The sequence below is a fragment of the Oncorhynchus gorbuscha genome, linkage group LG01 (assembly GCF_021184085.1).
Source record: "Oncorhynchus gorbuscha isolate QuinsamMale2020 ecotype Even-year linkage group LG01, OgorEven_v1.0, whole genome shotgun sequence".
Classification (NCBI taxonomy): Eukaryota; Metazoa; Chordata; class Actinopteri; order Salmoniformes; family Salmonidae; genus Oncorhynchus; species Oncorhynchus gorbuscha.
In genome coordinates this window covers 35763137-35790726 of record NC_060173.1, presented here as the reverse complement: position 1 = coordinate 35790726, position 27590 = coordinate 35763137, and the positions used below count along the sequence as shown (strand labels likewise).

At 43.3% G+C, this 27590-nt stretch overlaps 1 protein-coding gene across 1 annotated transcript; it reads right to left on the bottom strand.

The window, feature by feature from the left end:
* Nucleotides 1–1695: 1695 nt before the first annotated feature.
* LOC124005923 (alpha-2,8-sialyltransferase 8B-like) lies at nt 1696–10789 on the bottom strand. Its single transcript, XM_046315598.1, is given in 5 exon segments — nt 1696–2332; nt 2334–2406; nt 3502–3795; nt 10023–10280; nt 10364–10789. Coding segments are annotated over 5 exon segments (1002 nt in total). The 5' UTR covers nt 10528–10789; the 3' UTR covers nt 1696–2119.
* Nucleotides 10790–27590: the final 16801 nt, after the last annotated feature.

Genomic DNA, 27590 nt, shown 5'->3' with positions numbered 1-27590 from the left:
CTACAGGCAATTCTTTTGACCACATGGCTTGGTTTTTGCTCTGACATGCACTGTCAACTGACAGGTGCGCCTTTCCAAATCATGTCCAATCAATGGAATTTACTACAGGTGGACTCCAAGTTGTATAAACATTTCAAGGATGATCAATGGAAACAGGATGCATCTAAGTTCAATTTCGAGTGTCATAGCAAACAGTCTACATACTTATGTAAATAAGGTATTTCTGTTTTTCTTATATATTTGCAAAAAATTCTAAAGACCTGTTTTTGCTTTGTCATTATGAGGTATTGTGTGTAGATTGATGAGGACATGTTTTTCTTAAGACAAATAGTAAAACAACAAAACAAGCACAACCTTCTGAATATCTGCAAAGCATTAGCAAACATCAACACAAGGTCTTTTAACACACCTATACTTGGAAATGGTCTTAAGAGGCAAATTCCTAAGAAGAAATTGTCAAACCCACAGGGAAGCGTTGAAGATCAGGAGTTTGCTGTTGGCTGTTCCTGTGTAAACAGTAGTGTGTGAACAGCTGGGTGTGTTCCCTGTCTGACTGTTATCGGTTAAACATTTTGCATTCCAGTTGAGTGCCTCTATTCAACATTACTACAGTGCACTGCCTCAAACTAAGCAATAGGTAAACTAATAATAGCCTGTCTGCCCTGGATGACTTGAGTCCCGTGGCTTTAAGAGCTCTGTAGATCATCTGTAGGACCATTTAATAAGCTGTGAAGCTGCTTAAACATCTGTTATTTATTTTCTATCTTTTCCAACATTGGTGATTTAATCTCAGTGATTGCTGCATGCCTCTTTCTTAACACTACATTCAAAGACTCGTTATACTTCACACTCTAAACAGAACAAGGAAAGAAATGCGATACTGTATTTCATAACCTGGGGACGACAAGATTCTGACATGCTGGTAAAAATTGAGTTATTCACATAGTAGCTCTTTAGGTGGTCTTTTACCTGTGAGATGTTGCTAGTTATCCATAGGATACGATCTCTTTAACAAATGTGTGATGAACATGAATTAATATATTTGATAATGTGATTAGAAATTATTAGGTCTTAGAATTGGGATACTCTGCACTTTAGGTACCTTGATTTAGGGACCTTAATGGGTTATGAAAGCAAATAATTCACTACAAAACATTTGAGATCTGGGATGTGAAAAATGTCATTCTCAATATCTCAGAACCATGCTTTGTGCAGATATAACCTTATAGTCCCACGGTCTCGATTTCCAAATACCACAAACCAGTTTCCCCGATGAGGAAGAAGTTAAGGCAAAAATAAGAAACTAGGCCTACACTATTAGGCTACTCATTAAATACAATTCCCAATTTAAGGTGAGAGCTAACAAAACTGCCTAGGGACTGCAGTTGAAAATTAGCCGGCTGGCTAAAACCGGCACTTTTACTGAAACGTTGATTAATATGCACTGTCCCTGTAAAAATAAAATAAACTCAAACATCACACAGTAGTATGTAGTTGAACCCATGTTCACTAATAAACTAAATGTGGAAAACTAAATGTACTACTATTCATAGTTTATGAAGAAGTGCTTCCATCTTGTGGCTCAATCAGTGCTATGCAGGCTGGTGCTCCTGCCTTGGATCTGTCTGATATGATGTCTCCAACAGTAGTGATGAAGTAGATTTATCTTATAATTCAAAGGAATAATTATCAAAATATCAATAAAAAGTTTTATAAATGTTGTAATTATATACATTTTATATGACACATTACATGTAAATAGAAAAGGTATTCTCGTTGAAAAAAAGAATATACCAACATAAATTAGATATTTTTTAACAAATTAAAAAGTATCCGTTTTAGTTAACATTTCAACAGTAACCTGTGAAAATGTAACTCTTCAGCGCTCATGTCTCTTGAAGGATAACAACGTGAGCCCAAATAAGACATGCAGTATCCTGCATACGGTCGTTCAACTAAATTCACAGCTACATAAAAATGTCATACAGTTTAATACAGGAAGTATTTCCTCTGAGAGGTCCGTGTCTGACAGACATCAACTGAGCAGGAGGTATTTTCCCAAAAGCGTAAGGGTCATTTTGATGGAGACATACAGTACATTCCTTGCTGTGTTTTTAGATTATGTTCCTACATCACAAGAGCCAGTGTGGAGACGCAGCGCCCCCTGTCTGTGGAGTGAACTCAGGGTCCTGAACTCCAGTGGCATAGTGTGTGGACTGGCATGGGACGTGTACTCGTAGGTCAGAGTGTCATAGTAATGGTACTTCACTGGTTTCCCCTGGGAATCCTGAGGGAAAGGCCAGAAACCGTACAGGTGGATCTCCTCACAGAAAGCGAGTGGCCATGGTGTACATCAGTAGACCAGTGGTGGGTCTCTTTATCTGGACGTTGTTGGTCAGCCAATACCTGAAGAATGGAGCAAGATAGTTATATAACCAAGCTAAAGGTATTTTAAAGCACTCAAGTGTTACCTGACATCTGAAAGAAATACCTAAGAGGAAATCTTTGGAATCTTTATTTTAGGATAGAGCTATTTCTCAGTGTCCAAATATTTTCCTTTGTATCTGGAAAATAAATCTACAGAACCTATAAAACTAGTGGACACTTGCACACATGCCAAGGTCCTATGACAGATAACACATAGCAAGAATACAGTCGTGTTGAAGATTATCTGAAGCAAAGTCTGGTAGACTTTCTCTGATAAAGAGGATGAGTGCATTGAAGCCAATATCCATTAGAAAGCACTGAACCCTCTGCATTCTTAGCACTACAATGGCAGTCCACTCACCCTTGAATAAGCCCCTACAATAAGCACCCTTTCTCTCCCTATGTGGTGTCTTTCACTCAGCTCTCTGGGTGGATGTATGCTGAGGCGCCAGTGGGCTCAAGAAGAGGAACAGAATTGTAATAAGAGAGACAGGTCTGGGGCCTGCAGTCACAATGCAAGCCCCATCTGGTCCTCTCACTCACAGGCCCCCAGCCCAGCATGGCCTACCTGGACCTCGAGATACTCTAAGAGGAGCCCAGTGACCTAGCAGTGGCCTGTTGACCCGCAGGAGGTCAATGGTGGATCTATCGAGTACTCAGAGAAGCAGAAACCCAGGGGAATCTATTCAGTTTGTCATTTATCAAGCACCACTGTAGCTAAAAAGGTCATAGACATGTACTGCATTTCTAACAGCGTTTTCCCTGCCTTTCAAAAAATGTATTGCCCTTTCAGAAATGATTCAAGGCTTTTTGTCAAAATACACTACAAAAAAATAACACTTCTGCTGGCTAGCTGTCCTCCTGCAAATTCAACAGCAGGCAGAGAGGCCAGCAGCAGTAAGTTGGTCAACAATGGCCTGTTGAGTAGCTCTAATACTCTGTTTAAAAATGGCAGGGGACCTGTGAACTGCTGCTTAATTAATGGCTGCCAGGCCCTGGAATGTGGAGCTCACAGGTGTACAGACTACGAGCTTCAGTGTCACAAAGAGCACATGCGTTCCCTCCTTGTCTTACCCTCTGACAGCATGGAGAAGGCGCAGTGAGGGGAAGGCGGTGTGCACATCAACCGTGTGCAGCAGGATAAGGCGGATGGCCCACTCTACCCTCTCCTCTCCTCCCTTGGCCATGAAGGCTGGGATCCACAGTACGCTGCCGCTGAGGCTCCGGAGCCGCTGCAGGAAGCGCTCCCTCCACTCCTCACTGGCCAGGTCCTGGAAGGCCCGCTGCACCACAGATGGGTTCATGGTCACAAGGTTGGTGCGCCGGCCCACATCCTCAGCATACTCTTCCACTGGCGCCAGGTTACATCTGCAAAGATACATTTATCTAAATTACTCTGCTATCACTTAGTCCATTTGATTAGTCTTTCACAAATATTAAGGTCAAACCACAGATCTCATAAATTTGCCCAATCCTACTGTCCTCCATAAACTCCATGAAGATTAGTAAACTCCACATACACTAAATTAGGTAGCTCTGACATTGTTCAACATGCATTAAGCACATAATCAGTGAGCTGAGAACAACCCTACACCAAACACAGCTAGCTCAATGGTGAACTGCAACTGAAAACCCTAATGAATGTATTCCATGTGTCATCCTGCTGTGTGTTGGTATCGTGTCCAAAGAAGGTTACTTGACTGACCTCAGTGAAAGTAATTACTATACCAATGCACCGAGAGATAATGACCTAAGGGGAAATAAAATGTCCTGTATCTATTAAAATAAATAATGTGGAGCTGTGTGAGAGCCAGAGTCAGGTTTAACTGAGCACTGCTGTGAGCAGAGGCATTATTTCCCTACCTGAATACCTCAGCAAATCCCTCATCACTCCCTCCCAGCTAACAGCCCCTGCTTAGCTATAGCTTTCTCTGCAAACCCATTCTGACCCATCTTTCCGTTTCCCTGTTGATCTGACACTCCAGCAGCAGGGAGGTTGGGGATTTACTCTTCCACCATAGAGGCATACAGTATGGCACTGCATATCCAGACATTAGATCAAGTTGCACAAGGAGGATGGGGAAAAACACCTTCCCAAAGCCTTGCTACGGTTTTGCTATTATTGTACAAGAATCAAATGATACGAGATATACTATGATTCCCATCCCCCAAAAACTGTGAAATATTGATATGGTTTCGCATATTTCCCAATTTCCATTAGTTCAGATGCCTCTCTTCATCATTACTTTATGTCATATGTCAAACTCATTCCACAACTGGGCCGAGTGTCTGCGGGTTTTCACTCCTCCCTTGTATTTGATTGATTGATTAATTAAGGTCAATAATTAGTAAGGAACTCCCCTCACCTGGTTGTCTAGGTCTTAATTGAAATGAAAAACCAGCAGACACTATGCCCTTCATGGAATGAGTTTGAAACCCCTGATTTATGTGCTCTACTTTCTAATTACCCATACTCACGATGCAGTGGAGGCTTTTTTTGCCTGGTCTCAGAAATCTGCTGTGTTGTGCACTGAAGTCCACAAGCGAAGGGAAAAGATGACAGGAGGAGAGTGCGTAGATAGTTGCGAGAAGGAATTTTATATACAATGAACAGTGATCATGCTGTTTTTATGTGGCTGTTATGAAAGTGAACTGTGTTTGCGTGGGATCAGCGGTGTATTCATTCTGCCGATTCTGTTCAAAACGCTTCTTAAATGGAAGCAAACAGAATCGGGATAAGCATACCTGAATTTGTCCAATGTAAAACTCTAATTTGTAACTGTTGGACTAATGATTACACCCCAGATAGGCTAGATGCAGGCAAGAGTGTGCAAGGCGTATTGAATGTGTCAAAGTCTGTCACCTTGATTAGTCAAACATCTCTCGACCTGTGCACCTACATTGTCAACTTTTATTCATAGGTTAGGTTGTAGCAACCTCTTGATGGGTACAGGGAAAATTGGTCATTGTCATGTAGTAGCCTAAACCTATCGATGTTACATTGAGCTGGGTGAATGGCATTTGAATGACAATCATCCAATATGCTGTAATAGAAATAAAAACAAAATTATCCTCCCTCATCTCAAACGGCACCGACCGCCACTGTCACATTGCCTTGCTGTAGTGTGGACACAGTTAGGCAACCTTGGATTTCTTCCCCCTATAAACATCTGTAGTTGTACAATTGCTATTCATAGCTGTACTTTCTCTGTTGCTACACTGACAGACAAAGCAGTTATATAGCAATAAATAACCCACTCACAGAAAGCCGTTTGCTGACACACTAGCACAGAGCAGCATTGACGGATGGTTTCAGACAGACATTCTCCCTTGGTAAATGAGTGTAGCAGTCCTAGGAACAAACGGCAGTGCTTCTCTAAAGCACCCCATTACATTTCGGGTGGATAGCAGTAGCTTTTGAAAATGTCACATTTACCCAGCAGGTATTTAATTGCTGTAAGTACTGCTGCTCATTTCTAAAAGTACCAGGCATTTCAGAGGTGTGGAGAATATGTTATAGAGCAGTGGCATTGAATCTTCAAGGTAAAGTATTTGTGAAATCTAAGGGACTGTGCTTACATAAAAGTTATGAGTATAAAGATGAATAGTGCTTTAATAGAGAGAGCCTCATTACTATCCTGAATATTCCACTGCAAATTCAATGCTAAATTAACTCATAATTCACTTTTATACACAGCAAATTGGCCCGTGTTACCTAGTCTTGATTTCTCAGTGTAACATTTCTAGTGTTGATTCAGGTGTTAAATTACGTTAAAACTCATTCATGTAAAAGAATCCCAGTGTTGATATTAATAACCAATCTTAAACCAAAATCACGCCCAAAATTATTATATTTATCAGAATGCTCTATTGCAGGTGTCACGACTTCTGCCAAAGTCAATGCCTCTCCTTGTTCGGGCAGTGCTCGGCGGTCGACGTCACCGGTCTTCTAGCCATCATTGATCCATTTTTCACGTTCCATTGGTTTTGTCTCGTCTTCCTACACACCTGGTTTTAATCCCATTCATTACCTGTTGTGTATTTAACCCTCTGTTTCCCCTCATGTCATTGTCAGAGATTGTTTGTCTCTGGTGCGCAGAGTGCTTGATCGCCTGTTGGAGCATGACCTGTACGACAAGGCTGAGAAATGCCTGTTCTTACAACAGTCCGGTTCCATCCTAGGGCATCGGATTTCCATGTCAGGATTGGAGATGGAGAGTGACCGCATTGCAGCCATGCGTAATTGGCTGACTCCCTCGACGGTAAAGGAGGTGCAGCGATCCTTAGGGTTTGCCAACTACTACCTGAGGTTTATCTGGGGTTTTGGTCAGGTTGCTGGTCCCATACTCCCAGCCTCTTGTTTGGTGGCACCAGTAGTGTGGGAGCTGGATGCAGACATTGAGCGGGCGTCACTTGCAGAGCCCTCTCCCCCTCAGTGTCCAGCTGGGCGTCTGTACATTCCGTCTGCTGTCCGCGACCGATTGATCTATTGGGCCCACACGTCACCCTCCTCTGATAACCCTGGGATAGGTCGGACGGTGCGCTGTCTTGATGGATTCCTGTCGGTGGATTTCTTAACTGATCTTCCACCTTCACAGGGTAACACCACGATCCTGGTTGTTATGGATCATTTTTCTAAGTCCTGTCGTCTCCTCCCTTTGCTCGGTCTCCCCACAGCCTTACTAATTGCGTAGGCCCTGTTTACACACGTCTTCTATGGGGCGCCTGAGGATATAGTGTCTGATCGGGGTCCCCAGATCACGTCAAGGGTCTGGAAGGCGTTCATGGAACATCTGGGGTTCTTGGTCAGCCTTACCTCAGGTTTTCACCCAGAGAGTAATGGGCAGGTGGAGAGAGTTAACCAGGATGTGGGTAGGTTTCTGCTATCTTATTGCCAGGACAGGCTGGGGGAGTGGGCGAAGTTCGTGCCCTGGGCAGAGATGGCCCAGAACTCGCTTCACCACTCCTACACTAACCTTTCTCCCTTTCAATGTGTATTAGGGTTTCAGCCGGTACTGGCTCCTTGGCATCAGTCAGACCGAGGCTCCTGCGGTAGACAATTTGTTCCGGCACGCGGAGGAAACCTGGGAGGTGCACCGTACTGCGCCAGAAAGTTGGTGCAGACCGTCATCACAGTGAGGCCCCGGTGTTCTCACCAGGGGACAGGGTCTGGTTCTCGACCCGAAACCTGCCCCTGCCCTGCCGGAAGCTTGGTCCGCGGTTTGTGGGGCCGTTTAAAGTCCTGAGGAGAGTGAACAAGGTATGTTATAGGTTACAGGTACCTACCAATTACCGTATTAACCCCTCGTTCCATGTGTCTCTGCTCAGGCCAGTGGTGGCTGGCCCGCTCCAGGAGGCTGAAGTGCGGGATGTTCCTCCACCGCCTCTGGACATTGAGGTGATCCCGGCGTACTCCGTTCAATCCATCTTGGATTCGAGACGTCGGGCGAGGGGCCTTCAGTACCTCGTGAACTGGGAGGGGTATGGTCCGGAGGAGAGATTGCTGGGTTCCGGTGTTAGATCCTTCCCTGCTGCGAGAATTACACCGTCTCCATCCGGATCGCCCTGTGCCTCGCCCTCCGGGTCGTCCCCGAGGCCGGTGTCGACGCGTAGCTGGAGCCGCGCGTCGGGGGGGGGGGGTACTGTCACAACTTCTGCTGAAGTCGATGCCTCTCCTTGTTTGGGCGGTGCCTGGCGGTCGACGTCACTGGTCTTCTAGCCATCATTGATCCATTTTTCATGTTCCATTGGTTTTGTCTTCCTACACACCCGGTTTCAATCCCATTTCATTACCTGTTGTGTATTTAACCCTCTGTTGGTGCATGACGGGTCCTCGTACCCACTTTGTTTTATTGTATTCATGGTTTTGGAGTTATGTTTTATTTTTTATGTTTGTTTTCAAGTTATTAAACAACTCCATTCCATTAAGTTTGATTCTCCTGCGAAGGACTTCCCTGCCACCTATACACAAGATTCTGACGGGAGGTAGATTTGTAGACTTGTTTGTTTCAAATGTTTCCATGTTTTTGCATGTACATTGATTAATTAATATTATGCCTCTTGAATATAAATAACATTTTTCTAAACTAATCCAATCAGTTACTGGGACTGTACCCGTTACTGAAATGGTAGTTCCAGTCTCATATTTAGTCTTCCCAACCCGGCGGTCATTCTAAATGGCGGTTGCCGGTGAATACAAATGAAAAATGTTGGATATCCCCACTCTGGCTGAATACCAATAGGACTTACACATCACTTTGCAAGCCAGCATAATGTTACTTTCAGGCCTGGTGTTGCCTGTAAACCATGATTTTCAGCCCACTGTATTAAGATAACTATGCCTTCAAAATAAGGCCTTAGGAAAAATGTTGTATTGCATTAAATGTAATGATACCATATTCACTTAGTAGGCCACAGGACTAAGAAAGCAACAACCATGTCTCTGTCACCAGGGGTGCATCTTTCACTGGGGATTGAGGGGACATATCCTGCCCAAAATCTGAAATTTGATTTTTGCCACTTCTCTAACCTGGAGGAGACAGGTTAGAGAAGGATTTTTAAGCCTTAAGACATGTAATACATGGATTGTGTTTGTGTGCCATTCAGAGGGTGAATGGGCAAGACAAAATATGTAAGTGCCTTTGAACGGAGTATGGTAGTAGGTGCCAGGCGTACCAGTCTGAGTGTGTCAAGAACTGCAATTATGCTGGTGGTTTCATGCTCAACAGTTTCCTTAGTGTATCAAGAATGGTCCACCACCCAAAGGACATCCAGCCAACTTGACACAACTGTGGGAAACATGAGTCAACATGGGCCAGCATCCCTGTGGAACGCTTTCAACACCTTGTGTAGTCCATGCCCCGACTAATCGAGGCTGTTCTGAGGGCAATAGGTTTTGTTTAGTACACTCAGTGTATATAATGTAGGTATTCGTCTTGTCCAGATGGGATAGGGCAGTGTGCAGTGCAATGGTGATCTGTTGGGCCAATATGGGAATTGTAGTGGGTCTAGGGTGTCTGATAAGGTGGAGGTAATCATCTGAATCTCTACATTTAACATTTTAGGTTAAAAGCAATAGCAGTGTTTTTTTTACAGTGGATAATAGCTCAGAATCATTTATGTTCAATTTCTTCAAATAACCAGGTTCCTATCCAACCATTTCATGGAGATTAATCACCTGACGCATTTTTAAAAAAAACTCACGACAGGCCTCATGGAAACAGTACATTTTCCAATGTCGCCAAAACAAAATACGCAAGTGGGATATTGCCACAATTGCGGTGATAACGTTTTTACACGCAAATATTGCCATATAAAAACCGCAGTAAGCTTGAAGTCATGCAATGAATGATTAACTAGCTTCTTAAAGCACTTCATCAGATCAGTTCCTTTCACGTTGTTGGGTACAGGAACAATTGTGAACATCTTGAATCAAGTGGGGACAACAGATTGGGATATGGAGAGTAAACACTCCAGCCAGCTGGTCTGTACATGCTCTGAGGCTAGGAATATGTTCTGGGCCGGCAGCCCTGCGAGAGTTAGCATGCATAAATAATTTACTCACGTTGACCACAGAGAACGAGAGCACACCTTACCTGATAACAAAGTCATAGGAGTCTATCTCTGGCCCACAGCTGCTGTTGAGTAGGATCCCAGAGTTCCCTATGATGGCACAGTGCCTGTGGTGCTGGTTCTTCATGGGGGATGCAGTGGGCAGCAACTGGTATAGGTTTTCTGAGATATTGGTAGTGCTCTGACGATCAAAGATGTAGTGGATGACATCTCCAGGTTTCAATGTGCCCTTCAGAATAGAGATGTCCCTCTCTGGGTCGAAAAACCTCAGGATGTTCTTCCTATAGAAAGAAAAATAAGTTATCCATGAGGGAATACCTAGCTTAGAGGAGTGTGATGGAGTCCAATGCAGAGGTAGGCCTACCTGATGAGATTGGAGAGGGTCCTGTTGAACATCCAGTTATCTGTAGAGAGCTTGGTGGTATTATTCGAGTATGAAGGAGAAGCAGGACTCTTGTCCTCCCCTTCACTAACTAAAGGTTTAGGATTGGCCTTCACTGCTACATTTCTACAACAGGACAGAGGCATTTATCCTACATTAAGGGCAACATGACTTTGATACATGTGATATAAGAATTCATGTCATCACTTAAAAAAGCAGTGTGAATGAACAACCAAGTCCTGTGTGTAAAGCCATCAAACATGTAATGAAAGCCCTATAGTCCATTTCATGACATCATTAATGACACTTATTTTCAAACCCCAGGGAATTCCTGTGTTTACAGTGAGGGGGAAAAGTATTTGATCCCCTGCTGATTTTGTATGTTTGCACACTGACAAAAAAATATCAGTCTAGAATTTTAATGGTAGGTTTATTTGAACAGTGAGAGACAGAATAACAACAACAAAAACCAGAAAAACGCATGTCAAAAATATTATAAATTGATTTGCATTTTAATGAGGGAAATAAGTAATTCACCCCTCTGCAAAACATAACTTAGTACTTGGTGGCAAAACCCTTGTTGGCAATCACAAAGGTCAGATGTTTCTTGTAGTTGGCCACCAGGTTTGCACACATCTCAGGAGGGATTTTGAACCCACTCCCCTTTGCAGATCTTCTCCAAGTCATTAAGGTTTCGAGGCTGACGTTTGGCAACTTGAACCTTCAGCTCCCTCCACAGATTTTCTACAGGATTAAGGTCTGGAGACTGGCTAGGCCACTCCAGGACCTTAATGTGCTTCTTGAGCCACTCCTTTGTTGCCTTGGCCGTGTGTTTTGGGTCATTGTCATGCTGGAATGCCCATCCACGACCCATTTTCAATGCCCTGGCTGAGGGAAGGAGGTTCTCACCCAAGATTTGACGGTATATGGCCCCGTCCATTGTCCCTTTGATGCGGTGAAGTTGTCCTGTCCCCTTAGCAGAAAAACACCCCCAAAGCATAATGTTTCCACCTCCATGTTTGACGGTGGGGATGGTGTTCTTGGGATCATAGGCAGCCTTCTTCCTCCTCCAAACACGGCGAGTTGAGTTGATGCCAAATAGCTCCATTTTGGCTCATCTGACCACAACACTTTCATCCAGTTATCCTCTGAATCATTCAGATGTTCATTGGCAAACTTCAGACGGGCATGTATATGTGCTTTCTTGAGCAGGGGATCTTGTGGGCGCTGCAGGATTTCAGTCCTTCATGGCATAGTGTGTTACCAATTGTTTTCTTGGTGACTATTGTCATGACGTTGGGCTGGGGGTAGGTTTATGACAGTCATAAATACCTCTTTCCCCCTTGTTCCTCTCTCTACCCTACTGATGTTACATTTGCAAAACCCTTGGTTAACATAGAGATTCTGGGAACATCAGAAGGTGGGGGGAAATGAACTATATTCTGGTAATCTGACCAATTGAACATATGCGGTGGTACTTATAATGAATATGATGTCAGTGCAGTTGTCATCTGAGACATTCTCATCAATGATAAGATGACATAAACTCTACAGTAGAAAGTCTACACATCAGAGTTATCAGATTCACATGGAATTGTTAAATTTAAATGTTTGAATATGAAATCATTCGTGATGGGATGAAATTTGATTTTAGCTTCTAAAATGTGAGATTTGGGTTTTCATAAAATAGGGCTCTGCTCAATCAGTGGCCCTTGACAACAATATAACTTTCTGTTCCGAGGATGTGAGGACGACGGTCCGATGTCAGAATGGTTCAGATAATAACTACAGAACGAAGCTAACATCAGCGTGAGCTTTGGTTGCGAATGGTATGAACTTTGAACTCTTATTCACTACAGAAGTGATACCTCCTAGCCGTTGAGTTAGCAACAGCCGCTGCAAACGAGGGTTAGGAAGGAACAGACAGAGTATCCCGTCTACCACACAACGACGTTACTACAACGTATTCAATTTACCAGCAGAGACATTCTTCAAAGGACTTGGTTGGGCAACACGGCCTTCCATCTACCACCAACCTACCGAAGCGCAGCTCAGAGTAAATATTTAGAATGCATAAGATACTGTATTTACGATAGCACAACTTTGCCCTTTGTTCCTCAGTCTTCCCGCTCTTTCACTCAAACCCAGCCCCTTTTCTTTTGTGTAACCATCTGTCATATCTGTTCCATATCTGTTCCATATCATTTTCCTTTATGATGTAATTTGTAATCAAGTTATGATTTAAATATGTGCATTTGTAATTCTGTGTGATTAGTTAGGTATTTAGTAAATAAATAATTAAACCCAAATGTCTATTGCTGATTCAATTTGTTAGCCAGGGTTCGTGCAGATAACCAAGAATTTACAACTTTCAGATGAGACTGAATTAAGATGACAATTAATATTGACTGCTATTAATGTAAAATATTACTAGGTCTTTACTACGTTTATTCAGAAGATAACAGCTCTATAATTATTATTCAGTGGTGTCCGACTCTAGTTAATTACATTCACATGATTGGCTCAATCAGGTAATATTAATTACGGATAAATTATTTTATAGAATAGCATGTCATATCACTTAATCCGGCATAGCCAAAGACACGACACTGTGGTCACAGCTGCCTTGAGATCATTGACAAGATCCTCCCGTGTAGTTCTGGGCTGATTCCTCACCGTTTTCATGATCATTGCAACTCCACGAGGTGAGATATTGGATGGAGCCCCAGGCCGAGGGAGATTGACAGTTCTTTTGTGTTTCTTCCATTTGTGAATAATCGCACCAACTGTTGTCACATTCTCACCAAGCTGCTTGGCGATGGCCTTGTAGCCCATTCCAGCCTTGTGTAGGTCTACAATCTTGTCCCTGACATCCTTGGAGAGCTCTTTGGTCTTGGCCATGGTGGAGAGTTTGGAATCTGATCGATTGATTGCTTCTGTGGACAGGTGTCTTTTATACAGGTAACAAACTGAGATTAGGAGCACTCTCTTTAAGAGTGTGCTCCTAATCTCAGCTCATTACCTATATAAAAGACACCTGGGAGCCAGAAATCTTTCTGATTGAGAGGGGGTCAAATACTTATTTCCCTCATTAAAATGCAAATAAATGTATAACATTTCTGACATGCGTTTTTCTGGATTTTTGTTGTTGTTATTCTGTCTCTCATTGTTCAAATAAACCTACCATTAAAATTATAGACTGATCATTTCTTTGTCAGTGGGCAAATGTACAAAATCAGCAGGGGATCAAATACTTTTCCCCTCACTGTATATCATTTTTAAACTGGACAAAAATATAAACACAACATGTAAAGTGATGGTCCCATGTTTCATGAGCTGAAATAATGATCCCAGAAATGTTCCATAGGCACAAAAATGTCTCTCTGTTAGTGAGCATTTCTCCTTTGCCAAAATAATCCATCCACCTGACAGGTGTGGCATATCAAGAAGTTGATTAAACAGCATGCTCATTACACACGTGCACCTTGTGCTAGGAGCAATTAAAGCAACTCTAAATTGTGCAGTTTTGTCACACAATACAATGCCACAGATGTCTCTAGTTTTGAGGGAGCATGCAATTGGCATGCTGACTGCAGGAACGTCCACCAGAGCTGTTGGCAGAGAATTTAATGTTAATTTCTTACCATAAGCCGCCACCAACGTCCTTTTATATAATTTCGCAGTACTTCTAACCGGCCTCACAACTGCGTACCACGTGTATGGCATCGTGTGGGTGAGTGGTTTGCTGATGTCAACGTTGTGAACAGAGTGCCCCATGGTGGCAGTGGGGTTATGGTATGGGCAGGCATAAGCTACGGACAATGAACACAATTGCATTTTATCAATGGCAATTTGAATGCACAGAGATACTGTGATAAGATCCTGAGGCTCATTGTCGTGCCACCATCACATAATAATGCACAGCCCTATGTCGAAAGGATCTGTACACAAGCTGAAAATGTCTCAGTTCTTTCATGGCCTGCATACTCACCAGACATGTCACCCATTGAGCATGTTTGGGATTATCTGGATTGACGTGTACAACAGCATGTCCCAGTTCCTGCCAATATCTGCAACCTCGCACAGCCATTGAAGAGGAGTGGGACAACATTCCACAGGCCACAATCAACAGCCTGATCAACTCTATGCAAAGGAGATGTGTCGTGCTGCATGAGGTAAATGGTGGTAACTCATACCATATACTGCCTGGTTTTCTTATCCACGCCCCTACCTTCTTTTAAGTTACACTATATATACAAAAGTATGTGGACACCTCTTTAAATTTGGGGATTTGGCTATTTCAGCCACACCAGTTGCTGACAGGTGTATAAATCGTGCACACAGCCATGCAATCTAAATAGACAAACATTGGCAGAAGAATGGGCTTACTGAAGAGCTCAGTGACTTTCAAAGTAGCACCGGCATAAGGATGCCACCTTTCCAACAAGTCAGTGTGTCAAATTTCTGCTCTTCTAGAGCTGCTCCGGTTAACTGTAAGTGCTGTTATTGTGAAATGGAAACATCCAGGAGCAACAACGGCTCAGCAACAAAGTGGTAGTCCACACAAGCTCACAGAACGGGACAACCGAGTGATGAAGAGCATAGCGTCTGCAACACTCACCACCGAGTTCCAAACTGCCTCTGGAAGCAACGTCATCACATGTACGGTTTGTCGGGAGCTTCATGAAATGGATTTCCACACACAAGCCTAAGATCACCATGCCTAATGCCCAGCGTCGGTGGGAGGAATAATGGTCTGGGGCTGTTTTTCATAGTTCGGGCTAGGCCCTGTAGTTCCAGTGAAGGGAAATCTTAACGCTACAGCATACAATGACATTATAGACGATTCTGTGCTTCCAACTTTGTGGCAACAGTTCGGGGGAGGCCCTTTCCTGTTTCAGCATATCAATGCCCCCGTGCACAAAGGGAGGTCCATACAGAAATGGTTTGTTGAGATCGGTGTGAGAGAACCTGACTAGCCTGCACAGAGCCCTGACCTCAACCCCATCAAACACCTTTGGGATGAATTGGATCTCCGACTGCGAGCAAGGCCTAATCGCCCAACATCAGTGCTCAAACTCACTAACGCTCTTGTGGCTGAATGAAAGCAAGTCCCCACAGCAATGTTCCAACATCTAGTGGAAAGCCTTCCCAGCAGCAGCAAAGGGGGGACCAATTCCATATTAATGCCCATGAATTTGGAATGAGATGTTCGACAAACAGGTGTCCACTTACTTTTGTTCATGTAGTGTATCTATGACCTACAGATGCATATCTGTATTCCCAGTCATGTGAAATACATAGATTAGGGCCTAATGAAATTATTTTAATTGACTGATTTCCTTATATGAACTGTAACTCTTTGAAATTGTTGCATGTAAAATCTTTGAAATTGTTGCATGTTGCATTCATATTTTTGTTCAGTACACATCAGAAATTGTACATCAATTATGTGATTTATTAATTATTTTAATTAGATACAATTTTGTAATCCATGCAGCTTTCCCAAATCTCATAGGTCTTACATGTTTCTATGGAAACAAGCAATTTAATGTTTTTTTTTTATTCAGGTTCACTTTCTTGCCTTAGGGCAAAACCCAATCATAGGGTAATGGGATTGCTGATATGTTCATGTGTATTAAGTCTGTTAACTATTTTACATGTCTGCAAGCATATGAGCTCTGAAGGGTAGCAAATAAAAAGCTAGAATAACAGAATTGATGAGTGTTACAAAATCAGGAGGCAATGGTGGAAGGGGCAGACCAGCCTGACAAACCTGTTTGGCTTGGGAATGAGGCTGTGCAAGTACAATTGTCTGGAACCTCCAAGATTCCTAGACCAAGAAAAAAGTAATTATAGCCACCATCAGAATAATTCACAATATTGTTTGTATGTGTATGTAGTGTATTAAAAAAATATTAATAACTTTACAAAAAATATTATTTGTTAGATGAATGGAATCATGCAGAACATGAAGTGTGAGGGGCAAGAGCTGGTTTAATCAAATTCCAGGCATATAACTCAAGCTGTCAGAATATGGTATATGGCTATGCTCTTAATGTGTATTTGGATGAGCAGTAGGCTCATCACGCTCACGTGAACATGAAGGACAAGAGTATGCATCAAAATGCAGTCAGATGGTGAAACAGAACAGCCATTACATTGATATAATACTGGAAAATGTGCGCTGAAGGCCATGCTTGTCATTAAAGAGGTATGTAGTAAGGCAATGTGTCACATGATCCCTGGTAGGGCAGGATATCTCAATTTCTCAGGTATCTTATGTACCTGAGGGGGAAAAAAACAGGACATGCCAACTGATCTACCAATCTGACCGTTACCGAGTCTGGATAAAAACGTGTAGTCGGTCAACATCCTGTAAAGATCAACCTGAATGGTATATAATCTGTACTCTATGAGTAGCATGGACTACTGTTCTAGATATACAACATTAGATACTTCATCATTGCCTTTTATGACCACAATATCAACATAATAAAGAAAAGACGATAAAATCTCATCACATATCTGCTTCAAAAACCCAACTCTCACGGGGTGTGTAAAACTATAAAGCTCCAGAAAATCAATTAGAGCAAGCACTCAATACTATAATACTATTGCTACACAAATTGGAAGGTGCAAATGGACAGTGAAAATCCCAATTAGGTATGTGCAATTGCATCTTGTGTCAGTTATTACAGAGGCAAGGAGAATCACTAATATACCAGGCGGCAGACCAGGAGCTAGGAGCATTCAATCTGATGAAATGAATGTGACAGGCCTAGCTGTGCTACCTGGGGAGCAACACAGCTATTCTATTGTTCTTGGAATGGAGATATGTACTAATATAGGCAAGCTCCTTCATGAAGCATTTGTAATTCATTGGTTCTTACCATGTAATTACAATATAAACATGATTATTACTGTGTAATTACCACCATAAGTATGTTAATAAATACTTGGTCATTTGTGAACCGTTAGACAAAGTATTACATACCAACTGTTCCAGCTGCTTAACATTTACAGTCTTGAGACTTGTGCTATCATTCTCTCCAGCTCCAGAGGTCTCCATGGCAGAACTGTTTGCAGCACATGTATCTTCCAAGCTTCAAGAGTTGTATTTGTGTAATAGAGGATTTCTGCTGCAGGGCTCAATTATGTCTGGAGAAAGGAAAAACTGTTTCTTCTGTCACCAGTCTGTTGCGCTCACAGTAACAAATCAAACAGTAATCTCCTATCTGCACAGCCACCCACCAAACAGCCCTCTACCATGACATGACTGGAGCTGGAGTGCAAACAGGATACACTGAAGTGTGGAACAAAACCACCAAGCGCATACCATTTGTCACGAAGCCCTGGGGTGTCTCAGCTCAGCCTGATGATGCTATTGATTCAAGGTTTGATGTGGAAAGAAAAATGGTCTTCCAATTATTGGACTGGTTCCTTTTGATACAGTGGTCTGTTCTATTGTGTTAGTATCTCTTCTAAATCAGTGACTATACAGACTGTTTTTATTATCAAAATGCAATAGAATTAGAGCAAAATCCAGTTGACACTGCTGTTAGAGAGTACAGTATTCTTCACTGAAGAGAGTTAACAGTGTAAAGTTACACCTGAAACTATCTGATTACCAGCACATTGTCTCTCCCCCCCAAAACTCCCCTGGTTTTGTAGCAATTAGTTAATCCATGCACTCCATAAGTAAAGTGCCAAGAGTACACGTATACACACATGCACACGCTCGCTCGCTAACTCGCTCACTCACTCGCTCGCTCGCTCGCTCGCTCGCTCGCTCGCTCGCTCACTCACTCACTCACTCACTCACTCACTCACTCACTCACTGTCATGTTTGTCATTCATTGTCATGTCTTGTCCCTGTGCTCCCCATGCTATTCGTTTCCCTCTGCTGGTCTTGTTTGGTTCTATCCTTCTCTCTCCCCCTCCCTCTCTCACTCTCTCGCTCTCTCTTCTCTCTGTCGTTCCGTTCCTGCTCCCAGCTGTTCCTATTCCCCTAATCATCATTTAGTCTTTCCACACCTGTTCCCGATCCTTTCCCCTGATTAGACTCCCTATTTATTCCTTTGTGATCCGTTCCTGTTCCATCGGTTCCTTGTTTTGTATTCCATGCTGTGATTGCGTTTCGCCCTGTCCTGTCGTGTTTTTTGCCGTGATTGTGTATCACCCTGTCCTGTCGTGTTTTGTGCCTTCTTCAGACGCTGCGTGTGAGCAGGTGTCTCAGTTGACTACGGCCTGCGCCTACCCGAAGCGACCTGCAGTCTGTGGCCGCTTCTCCAGTTGTTTTCCCCTCTACTAATCTAGAGGATTTCAGTTATTCGGTTTTGAACATTAATAAACTCTGTTTCTGTTAAGTCGCGTTTGGGTCCTCCTTCACCTGCATGACACTCACTCACTCACTCACTCACACACACACACACACACACACACACACACACACACACACACACACACACACACACACACACACACACACACACACACAGGATCTGAAGGTAGTCCTTAAAGATACTGTAGCCTACTGTATAATGCATGGAGGCTAAACTTCACACAAATTGCTCTTTGGATACAGGTATTGAGCGTCTGTTGAACAGCTGTCATCAATTGCATTATTACACTGGGATATCACAAACAAAGGAACAGCTAAAGTGAATGGTTCGATTAAAAACCAAAGACAACACTCTTTGAAAAAATGTTCCAAAAGGGTTCTTCGGCTGTCCACATAGGAGAACCCTTTTCGATTCCAGGTAGAACCATCTGTAGAAAGGGTTCTACATAGAACACACCTGGAACCAAAAGGTTCTAACTGGAACCAAAAAGGGTTCTTCAATTCTATGGGGACAGCCGAATAATCTTTTTAGGTTCTAGATTGCACATTTTTTCAAAGATGGGAATAGGAGTGGAACGTATCAATACATGCACAGGGGTTTGTAACCTTGAAATGCACAAAATTGTACTCAACCTACATGCATCCTACTGAAGAAATGTAAGAGGAGTAAGTTCTAAACTGAATGAGTGAAGATAACGCTGAATCTAACAATTCTATATGAACATAAGATAATTATATTTATCTGAATAATGCATTTTAACATCTAGATAACACGTGCAACAAAATGCATGAACAACTCGAATCAGAATCCACCGCTATACTTACGCAATTTCTTTCTCGACTTCAGCAATATCAGCAATGATCAGAAATAATACCAGCACCGTTACAATTCCAAACATCAATGTTCGTAATTCTAACTGCATGACTGAGAAGGTAGAATAACTAATCGAAGCTACACTCAAAAATCCAAATCGATTGCATATATTATCTTTTTAATCGCTGACATTGATAGATTGTACGCAATTAAACTCAATTATGTCCACCAATATTCCTCAATGTTCATTTTAAACGAAGACCATTTGTCTACGAACAAGTCCCGGGTTCAAGTCCTTTAATAATGTTTTTTTCTCTCTCCCTTTTTTCCCAACAGCAGCAGCACTGTTTTCATTCTCTCCTCAATTCCCCCAGTCAAACTTTCAAAGCTTGTGCTTGAAACTACAAGGGATTGAGATAAAAGCAATATGGAAAAGATTTAAACCTTAAAGGTACAGCACGCCTTATTGGCTTTCTACAGTAGGGTAGCCTATAGCTGCTCTTGGAGGCTTAGGCTATAGGCTGCTATAATTGGCTACTATCTATTACCATTGCCAGGTCATCATTGAATTGTGATTGACTATTGTTGTAGAACTAACTGATAACCAGGTTCAAGGGACCACCTGACATGATTAGGCTACCATATGTCATCAAATTAATAATCATTCATCATATAAAGAGCATTGTAATAGACACAAAATAATAAAATATGACATCGCTGTCTTTGTGAGGTTAGGTTTGTTGAGATAACATTTTAAAAAAATGCAATTTTGTATCATAAAGATATTCATTGAGTGGCAGTCTAGTGTCACTATAACATAAATGATCCTTTGTATAGCTGGTTGTCGTGTCTGAGTCTGATTACTGTCCTCACTCCAATGCAAAACCTTTCAGCTTTCAACTTAATGGTAGTCATGTTGAGTCAGTGAAAATGGTGTTTGTCAGGCGGATGGATGGGTGAGTGATTGAAGACCTAAGGGAGGAATTAAATAGCGCCAGCACTCAGTTAAAAAACATTTGCATTTACTGTACATTTTGTCACTTTACTGGCTTATCGTACTGGTACTCTGGTACGTATATATACACCAATGGTGCTCTTTCAGCATTCAAATAAATATGTCAAGTGACAGTGGAAATGGATTTCTCAATAAAACCTTTTAAGGATTTTTTTGTTGCTTGGACTGACACGGGTTGTGTGTGGCAGTGGTACTAAGGTAAATGTATTTTCCTACAACGGTGAATCAAATCAAATCAAAATCAAATCACATTTTATTTGCCACATGCACTGAATACAACAGGTGTAGAGCTTACTGTGAAATGTTTACTTACAAGCTTTTAACCAACAATTCAGTTCAAGAAATAGAGTTAAGAAAATATTTACTAAATAAACAGAGGTAAAAAAATATTAAAGAATCAAAAGGTAACAATAAAATTACATAACAATAACGAGGCGATATACAGGGGTTCTGATACAGAGTCAATGAGCGGGAGTATAGGTTAGTTGAGGTCATATATGTAAAGTGACTATGCATAGATAATAAACAGACAGCGAGTAGCAGCAGTGTAAAAACAAAGTGGGGGGGTCAATGTAAATACTCCTGGTGTGTAACGTTCGTCGGAATGAGGAGACCAAGGCGCAGTGTGATTTAGGTTCATCATATTTATTTAAATGTGAACCAGCAACAAAACAATAAAAAATATATATTAAAAACGAACGTACAGCCTTGTAGGGCTCAAAGCAACAATACAAAAATCAAAATCCCACAAACAACAGGTGGGAAAAGACTGCCTAAGTATGAGCCCCAATCAGAGACAACGATAAACAGCTGCCTCTGATTGGGAACCATACCTGGCTAACAAAGAAATAGAAAACATAGAATACACATAGAAATAATAAACTGGAACACCCCCCAGTCACGCCCTGACTTACTCCACCATAGAAAATCAAATCAAATCAAATCAAATCAAATTTATTTATATAGCCCTTCGTACATCAGCTGATATCTCAAAGTGCTGTACAGAAACCCAGCCTAAAACCCCAAACAGCAAACAATGCAGGTGTAAAAGCACGGTGGCTAGGAAAAACTCCCTAGAAAGGCCAAAACCTAGGAAGAAACCTAGAGAGGAACCGGGCTATGTGGGGTGGCCAGTCCTCTTCTGGCTGTGCCGGGTAGAGATTATAACAGAACATGACCAAGATGTTCAAATGTTCATAAATGACCAGCATGGTCAAATAATAATAAGGCAGAACAGTTGAAACTGGAGCAGCAGCACAGTCAGGTGGACTGGGGACAGCAAGGAGCCATCATGTCAGGTAGTCCTGGGGCACGGTCCTAGGGCTCAGGTCCTCCGAGAGAGAGAAAGAAAGAGAGAATTAGAGAGAGCATATGTGGGGTGGCCAGTCCTCTTCTGGCTGTGCCGGGTGGAGATTATAACAGAACGTGGCCAAGATGTTCAAATGTTCATAAATGACCAGCATGGTTGAATAATAGTAAGGCAGAACAGTTGAAACTGGAGCAGGAGCATGGCCAGGTGGACTGGGGACAGCAAGGAGTCCTCATGTCAGGTAGTCCTGGGACATGGTCCTAGGGCCCAGGCCAGTTGAAACTAAAGGCTTTCTATTGTCAGGACGTGACAGTACCCCCCAAAGTGTCGGTGGCGGCTCTGGTGCAGGACGAATAACCCTCTCATCCCGCGCGGCTCAGGTGCGGGGCGAAGAACCCGCTCATCCCGTGGATCCCGCTATGGACCCGGACTGGACACTGTGCCTGGACTGGGCACCAATGCAGAAGAAGACTCTGACCTTGGAGCTGGACTGGACGCCGTGCTTAGACTGGGCATCGGCGCAGGAGAAGGCTCCGGCCATGGAACTGGAAGTTCCGGACCGCGGACCGTCTCAGGAGGTTCCCGGACTGTGGACCATCTCAGGAGGTTCCGGACTGTGGACCGTCTCAAGAGGTTCCGGACTGTGTACCGTCTCACGGGGTTCCGGACTGTGGACCGTCTCACGAGATTCCGGACTGTGGACCGTCGTTGGAGATTCCGGACTGTGAAATGTCACCGGAAGCGCTGGACTGGGAACTGTCGCCGGAAGCTCTGGACTGGGAATTGTCGCCGGAAGCTCTGGACTGGGAACTGTCGCAGGAAGCTCTGGACTGGGGACTGTCGCAGGAAGCTCTGGACTGGGGACTGTCGCCAAAAGCTCTGGACTGGGGAGGCGCACTCGAGGCCTGATGCGTGGGGCCGGTACAGGTGGCACCGGGCTGGTGACACACACCTCAGGGCGAGTGCAGGGAAGAGGCACAGGACGCACAGGATGTACTGGACTGTGGAGGTGCACTGGAAGCCTGATGCGTGGAGCCGGTACAGGTGATACCAGGCTGGTGACACTCACCTCAGGACGAGTGCGGGGAGGAGGCACAGAACGTACTGGACTGTGGAGGCGCACTGGAGCCCTGAGACATGGGACTGGTACAGGTGGCACCGGGCTGGTGACATGCACCTCAGGGTGAGTGCTGGGAGGAGGCACAGGGCTGTGGAGACGCGTCCCTGACTGGGATTGCGCACTTGAGGGAGATTTCGAGGAGCAGGCACAGGACGTCCTGGGCTGTGGAGGCACACTGGAGGTCTGGAGCATAGAACTGGCGCAGGATGTACTGGACCCTGGAGGCGCACTGTAGACCAGGAGCGCTGAACCGGCACAACCCGTTCTGGACAGATACCCACTTTAGCACGACAAGTGCGAGGAGCTGACACAGGACGTACTGGGCTGTGAAGGCGCACTGGAGACCTGGTGCGTATAGCCAGCATCAATTGTACTGAACTTTAACACACACGCTCCTCAGGGCGAATCAGGGCGAATGCCGTGCATACTATGCCAAACCAACAGCTCTCTCTCTTCACTCTCCTCCAATTTGTCCAACAACTCCTCGAAGGTCTCTAACCCTCCCCTCCATTCACTCTCCTCCAAATTGTCCAATAACTCCTCGACAGTCTCTGAGTCACCCCTCAACTTCGCCGTACACTCCCTGTGCCTCTCCCCAATTTTTTTTTCCGCGATGTCTTTTGGGCTTGCGTTGTGGCCGCAAACCCTGGCATCGTCACTGTCCTGCCCTCGCTTCCTCCGCCTGCTTCCATGGCAGGCTTCCGTCTCCTGCCATAATCTCATCCCACGTCCAGGATGTCCTCCACTCATGGCTTTCCTCCTGTGCACGCTGCTTGGTCCGTTGTTGGTGGGATCTTCTGTAACGCTCGTCATAAATGAGTAGACCAAGGCGCAGCGTGATTTAGGTTCATCATATTTATTTAAATGTGAACCAGCAATAAAACAATTATAAACAAATTAACATACAGCCTTGTAGGGCTCAAAGCAACAATACAAAAATCAAGATCCCACAAACAATAGGTGGGAAAAGACTGCCTAAGTATGATCCCCAATCAGAGACAACGATAGACAGCTGCCTCTGATTGGGAACCATTCCCGGCTAACAAAGAAATAGAAAACATAGAATGCACATAAAATTAATAAACTAGACCACCCCTCAGTCACGCCCTGACCTACTCCACCATAGAAAATAAATGCTTTCTATGGTCAGTACGTGACATGGTGGCCATTTGATTGGTCTTATGGCTTAGAGGTTAGAAGCTGTTAAGGAGCCTTTTGGTCAAAGACTTACATTTACATTTACATTTAAGTCATTTAGCAGACGCTCTTATCCAGAGCGACTTACAAATTGGTGCATTCACCTTATGACATCCAGTGGAACAGTCACTTTACAATAGTGCATCTAAATCTTAAAGGGGGGTGAGAAGGATTACTTTATCCTAGGTATTCCTTAAAGAGGTGGGGTTTCAGGTGTCTCCGGAAGGTGGTGATTGACTCCGCTGTCCTGGCGTCGTGAGGGAGTTTGTTCCACCATTGGGGGGCCAGAGCAGCGAACAGTTTTGACTGGGCTGAGCGGGAACTGTACTTCCTCAGTGGTAGGGAGGCGAGCAGGCCAGAGGTGGATGAACGCAGTGCCCTTGTTTGGGTGTAGGGCCTGATCAGAGCGCTCCAGTACCGCTTGCCGTGCTGTAGCAGAGAGAACAGTCTATGACTTGGGTGACTGGAGTTTTTGACCATTTTTGGGCCTTCCTCTGACACTGCCTAGTATATAGCAGTTGCCATACCAGGCGGTGATGCAACCGGTCAGGATGCTCTCCATGGTGGAGATGTAGAACGTTTTTAGGATCTGAGGACCCATGCTAAATCTTTTCAGTCTCCTGAGGGGGAATAGGTTTTGTCGTGCCCTCTTCACAACTGTCTTGGTGTGCTTGGATCATGTTAGTTTGTTGGTGATGTGGACCACAAGGAGCTTGAAGCTCTCTACCTGCTCTATTTCAGCCTCATCTACGTTACTGAGGGCCTGCCTGTTCTACCCTCCTTTTCCTATAGTCCACGATCAGCTCCTTTGTCTTACTCACATTGATGGAGAGGTTGTTGTCCTGGCACCAAACTGCCAGGTCTCTGTCCTCCTCCCTATAGGCTGTCTCATCGTTGTCGGTGATCAGGCCTACTACTGTTGTGTCATCAGCAAACTTAATGATGGTGTTGGAGTCTTGTTTGGCGACGCAGTAGTGGATGAACAGGGAGTACAGGAGGAGACTAAGCATGCACCCCTGATGGGCCCCAGTGTTGAGGACCAGCGTGGCAGATGTGTTGTTGCCTACCCTTACCACCTGGGGGTGGCCCATCAGGAAGTCCAGGATCCAGTTACAGAGGGATGTGTTAAGTCCCAGGGTCCTTAGCTTAGTGAATCAGATCACATGTGCATATCCCACAAGTATTTCTAAAAGACAGAAAAAGCTGGGGGGGGCTCAGCTCCCTTGAATGAGACATTTGCTCCCCTAAATGCAACAGAGGTCTAACTTTGTGGAGTCTCCAAATAATGCTTATTTAACCATTCTCCTAATTGTTTAATATGCAGTGGAAAATATGTTTTACAGTGGTAAATATGAAAATAACAGCTTCCAAATTAAACGAACACCCCTACCTCTCTGTCAGGGTTTAAACCATTTATTTTTCCCTGTCTGATGTATTTCGGCCTCAGCTGAGCTCCTTTAAACACATCGTTTTTCCTTTGAACTTACTCATTTTTGCCATTAGTTTGCCTGTGTCCTTGATATAAAATAGCCTTTATTCCAATGCATTAGATTTATCCATTGATTTATCATTGTTTGCTTTTGTCAGTCAGCTGTTTAGAGCGCTCATTGCTTTGTTTTCAAGTGCACATGGGTACTGGTGTTCTTTGCGAATCAGCTGATGATGGTCACCAATATCATTAGGCAGCTAGCCTAATGTACAGCGAGACACCAATGTGCATCCAATCCATCCAACATTAATGACAGTAGGCCTATATTTGACTCTTTCGGTTATAAGCATTCGATTTTGCAATGGTATAAGCTTACAATATTTTGGATTTGTGTGCCCCAGAGAACTGTGTTCTTGGCGAAACGTAATTAAATGTTACAGTGCATTTTCTGAGATCTCCAAGATCTAGGAATCATACAGGGTTTAAGTTCAATGTTCTAATTCAATTGTTAAATGCTTAATAATTACAAATAACACGGTCATAAATGTTATTCACGTAAGGAAAGAAAGTTAGTGTTTTAAGTCAAATGATCTGTGAAGACTCCACGCATTCAACTAATGAATTATGGAAAAATCAAGAACTAAGGTGCAAACATGTTTTGATTCAAATCGTGTATTATATTGAATGTAAGCTACCTGTTCTGTGTTTGTTCATGTGTGTAGAATTGCCTCAGCTACTGGCAGCGGTGTAGAGCTAGTGGAGGGTAAATGCAACTAAGCACAGTTTACCCACCTTTTTCTGAAAAATGCATTGAAAGTATAGGGAGCGTTACTTTTGTTTTACTGCAACTGGCAATCAGAGTTTTTCCAGCACCTATTTTTTTTATCACTACATCACTGCTTACCGACCAATTTGAAGTTCATGTTAATAGGCCTACACATTGTAGCCTAGTGTAGTAAATTGACCGTGTGTGTTAGGGTGACCATCATGTTTTTCCCAGGACAGTTTCAGCCCCACTTCAGGTGTCCCAACTTTTCAGGCTACAAAAATGTAAACACTATAGGAACACTATGGTGTTTTGAAGCAGATGTCTATTAACATTTATCAAATGGTGCAAGTGTACATACATTGCACTGTTTGGATTATTTTGGAGTGGCTGAACATGCACAGGTAGCCTACTTTTTAAAGTGATTTGTTTGACAATCAGATGAAAGCATCATGAGTGGTTGTGTTCATGCCACATTAAAAAGTAATTCACTTTTACCATTAAATGATGTCTTTATTATTAGACTTGCTGTCTCCTTTAATGTGTGTAAATATGACAAGATCATTGGAATCACATGGTTCGGGATTTAAAACATAGCAAAAAAGGCTGTCCAGAGTAGATACATTTTATGTGTGTTTTTGCTTGGTGACAAAATATTGCAGGCATTCTTCTTATTCTTCTCATTCTGTATGCATATTGTGGTAACGTGAGCTAGCCAAATAGATAACTTAAGGCATTGTAGCTAAGGACAGTTCATTTCTTTGCCTCCATTGTATTTCATGCATGTCCATCAAATTGTTCTCCAGGGAACAATAGACATTCATTTCTGTTGCCTTCAGAGCACATCTGATTTCATGAGGTACTCAGTCCCATGGCTGTAAAGCAGACTTGGATTCAAGAACCACTAATAATACATGCAAGACATTGCCTTAACCACATACTGTAGCCAAAAAACAGAATGAGGAAATCTTCGCTGCATCTCAACACAGCAGTGGAGTGTATTCATGGATGCCAAGGGAAGCCTGGCTTCCCCCAAAAATCGGTTGAACGTATCTCACAGGAGAAAGCATCTGAGCGAGTGAAACAGCGCCCCTCTGTCTCACTACGTGTAGGCCATCTATCTGATGCTATCTGGTCCAAATGAGATTGACATTGTATAAAAGATTAGCCAATCGGCGTTGAGCTAAACTGAGAAAGCTCAACTGTGAATGGTCC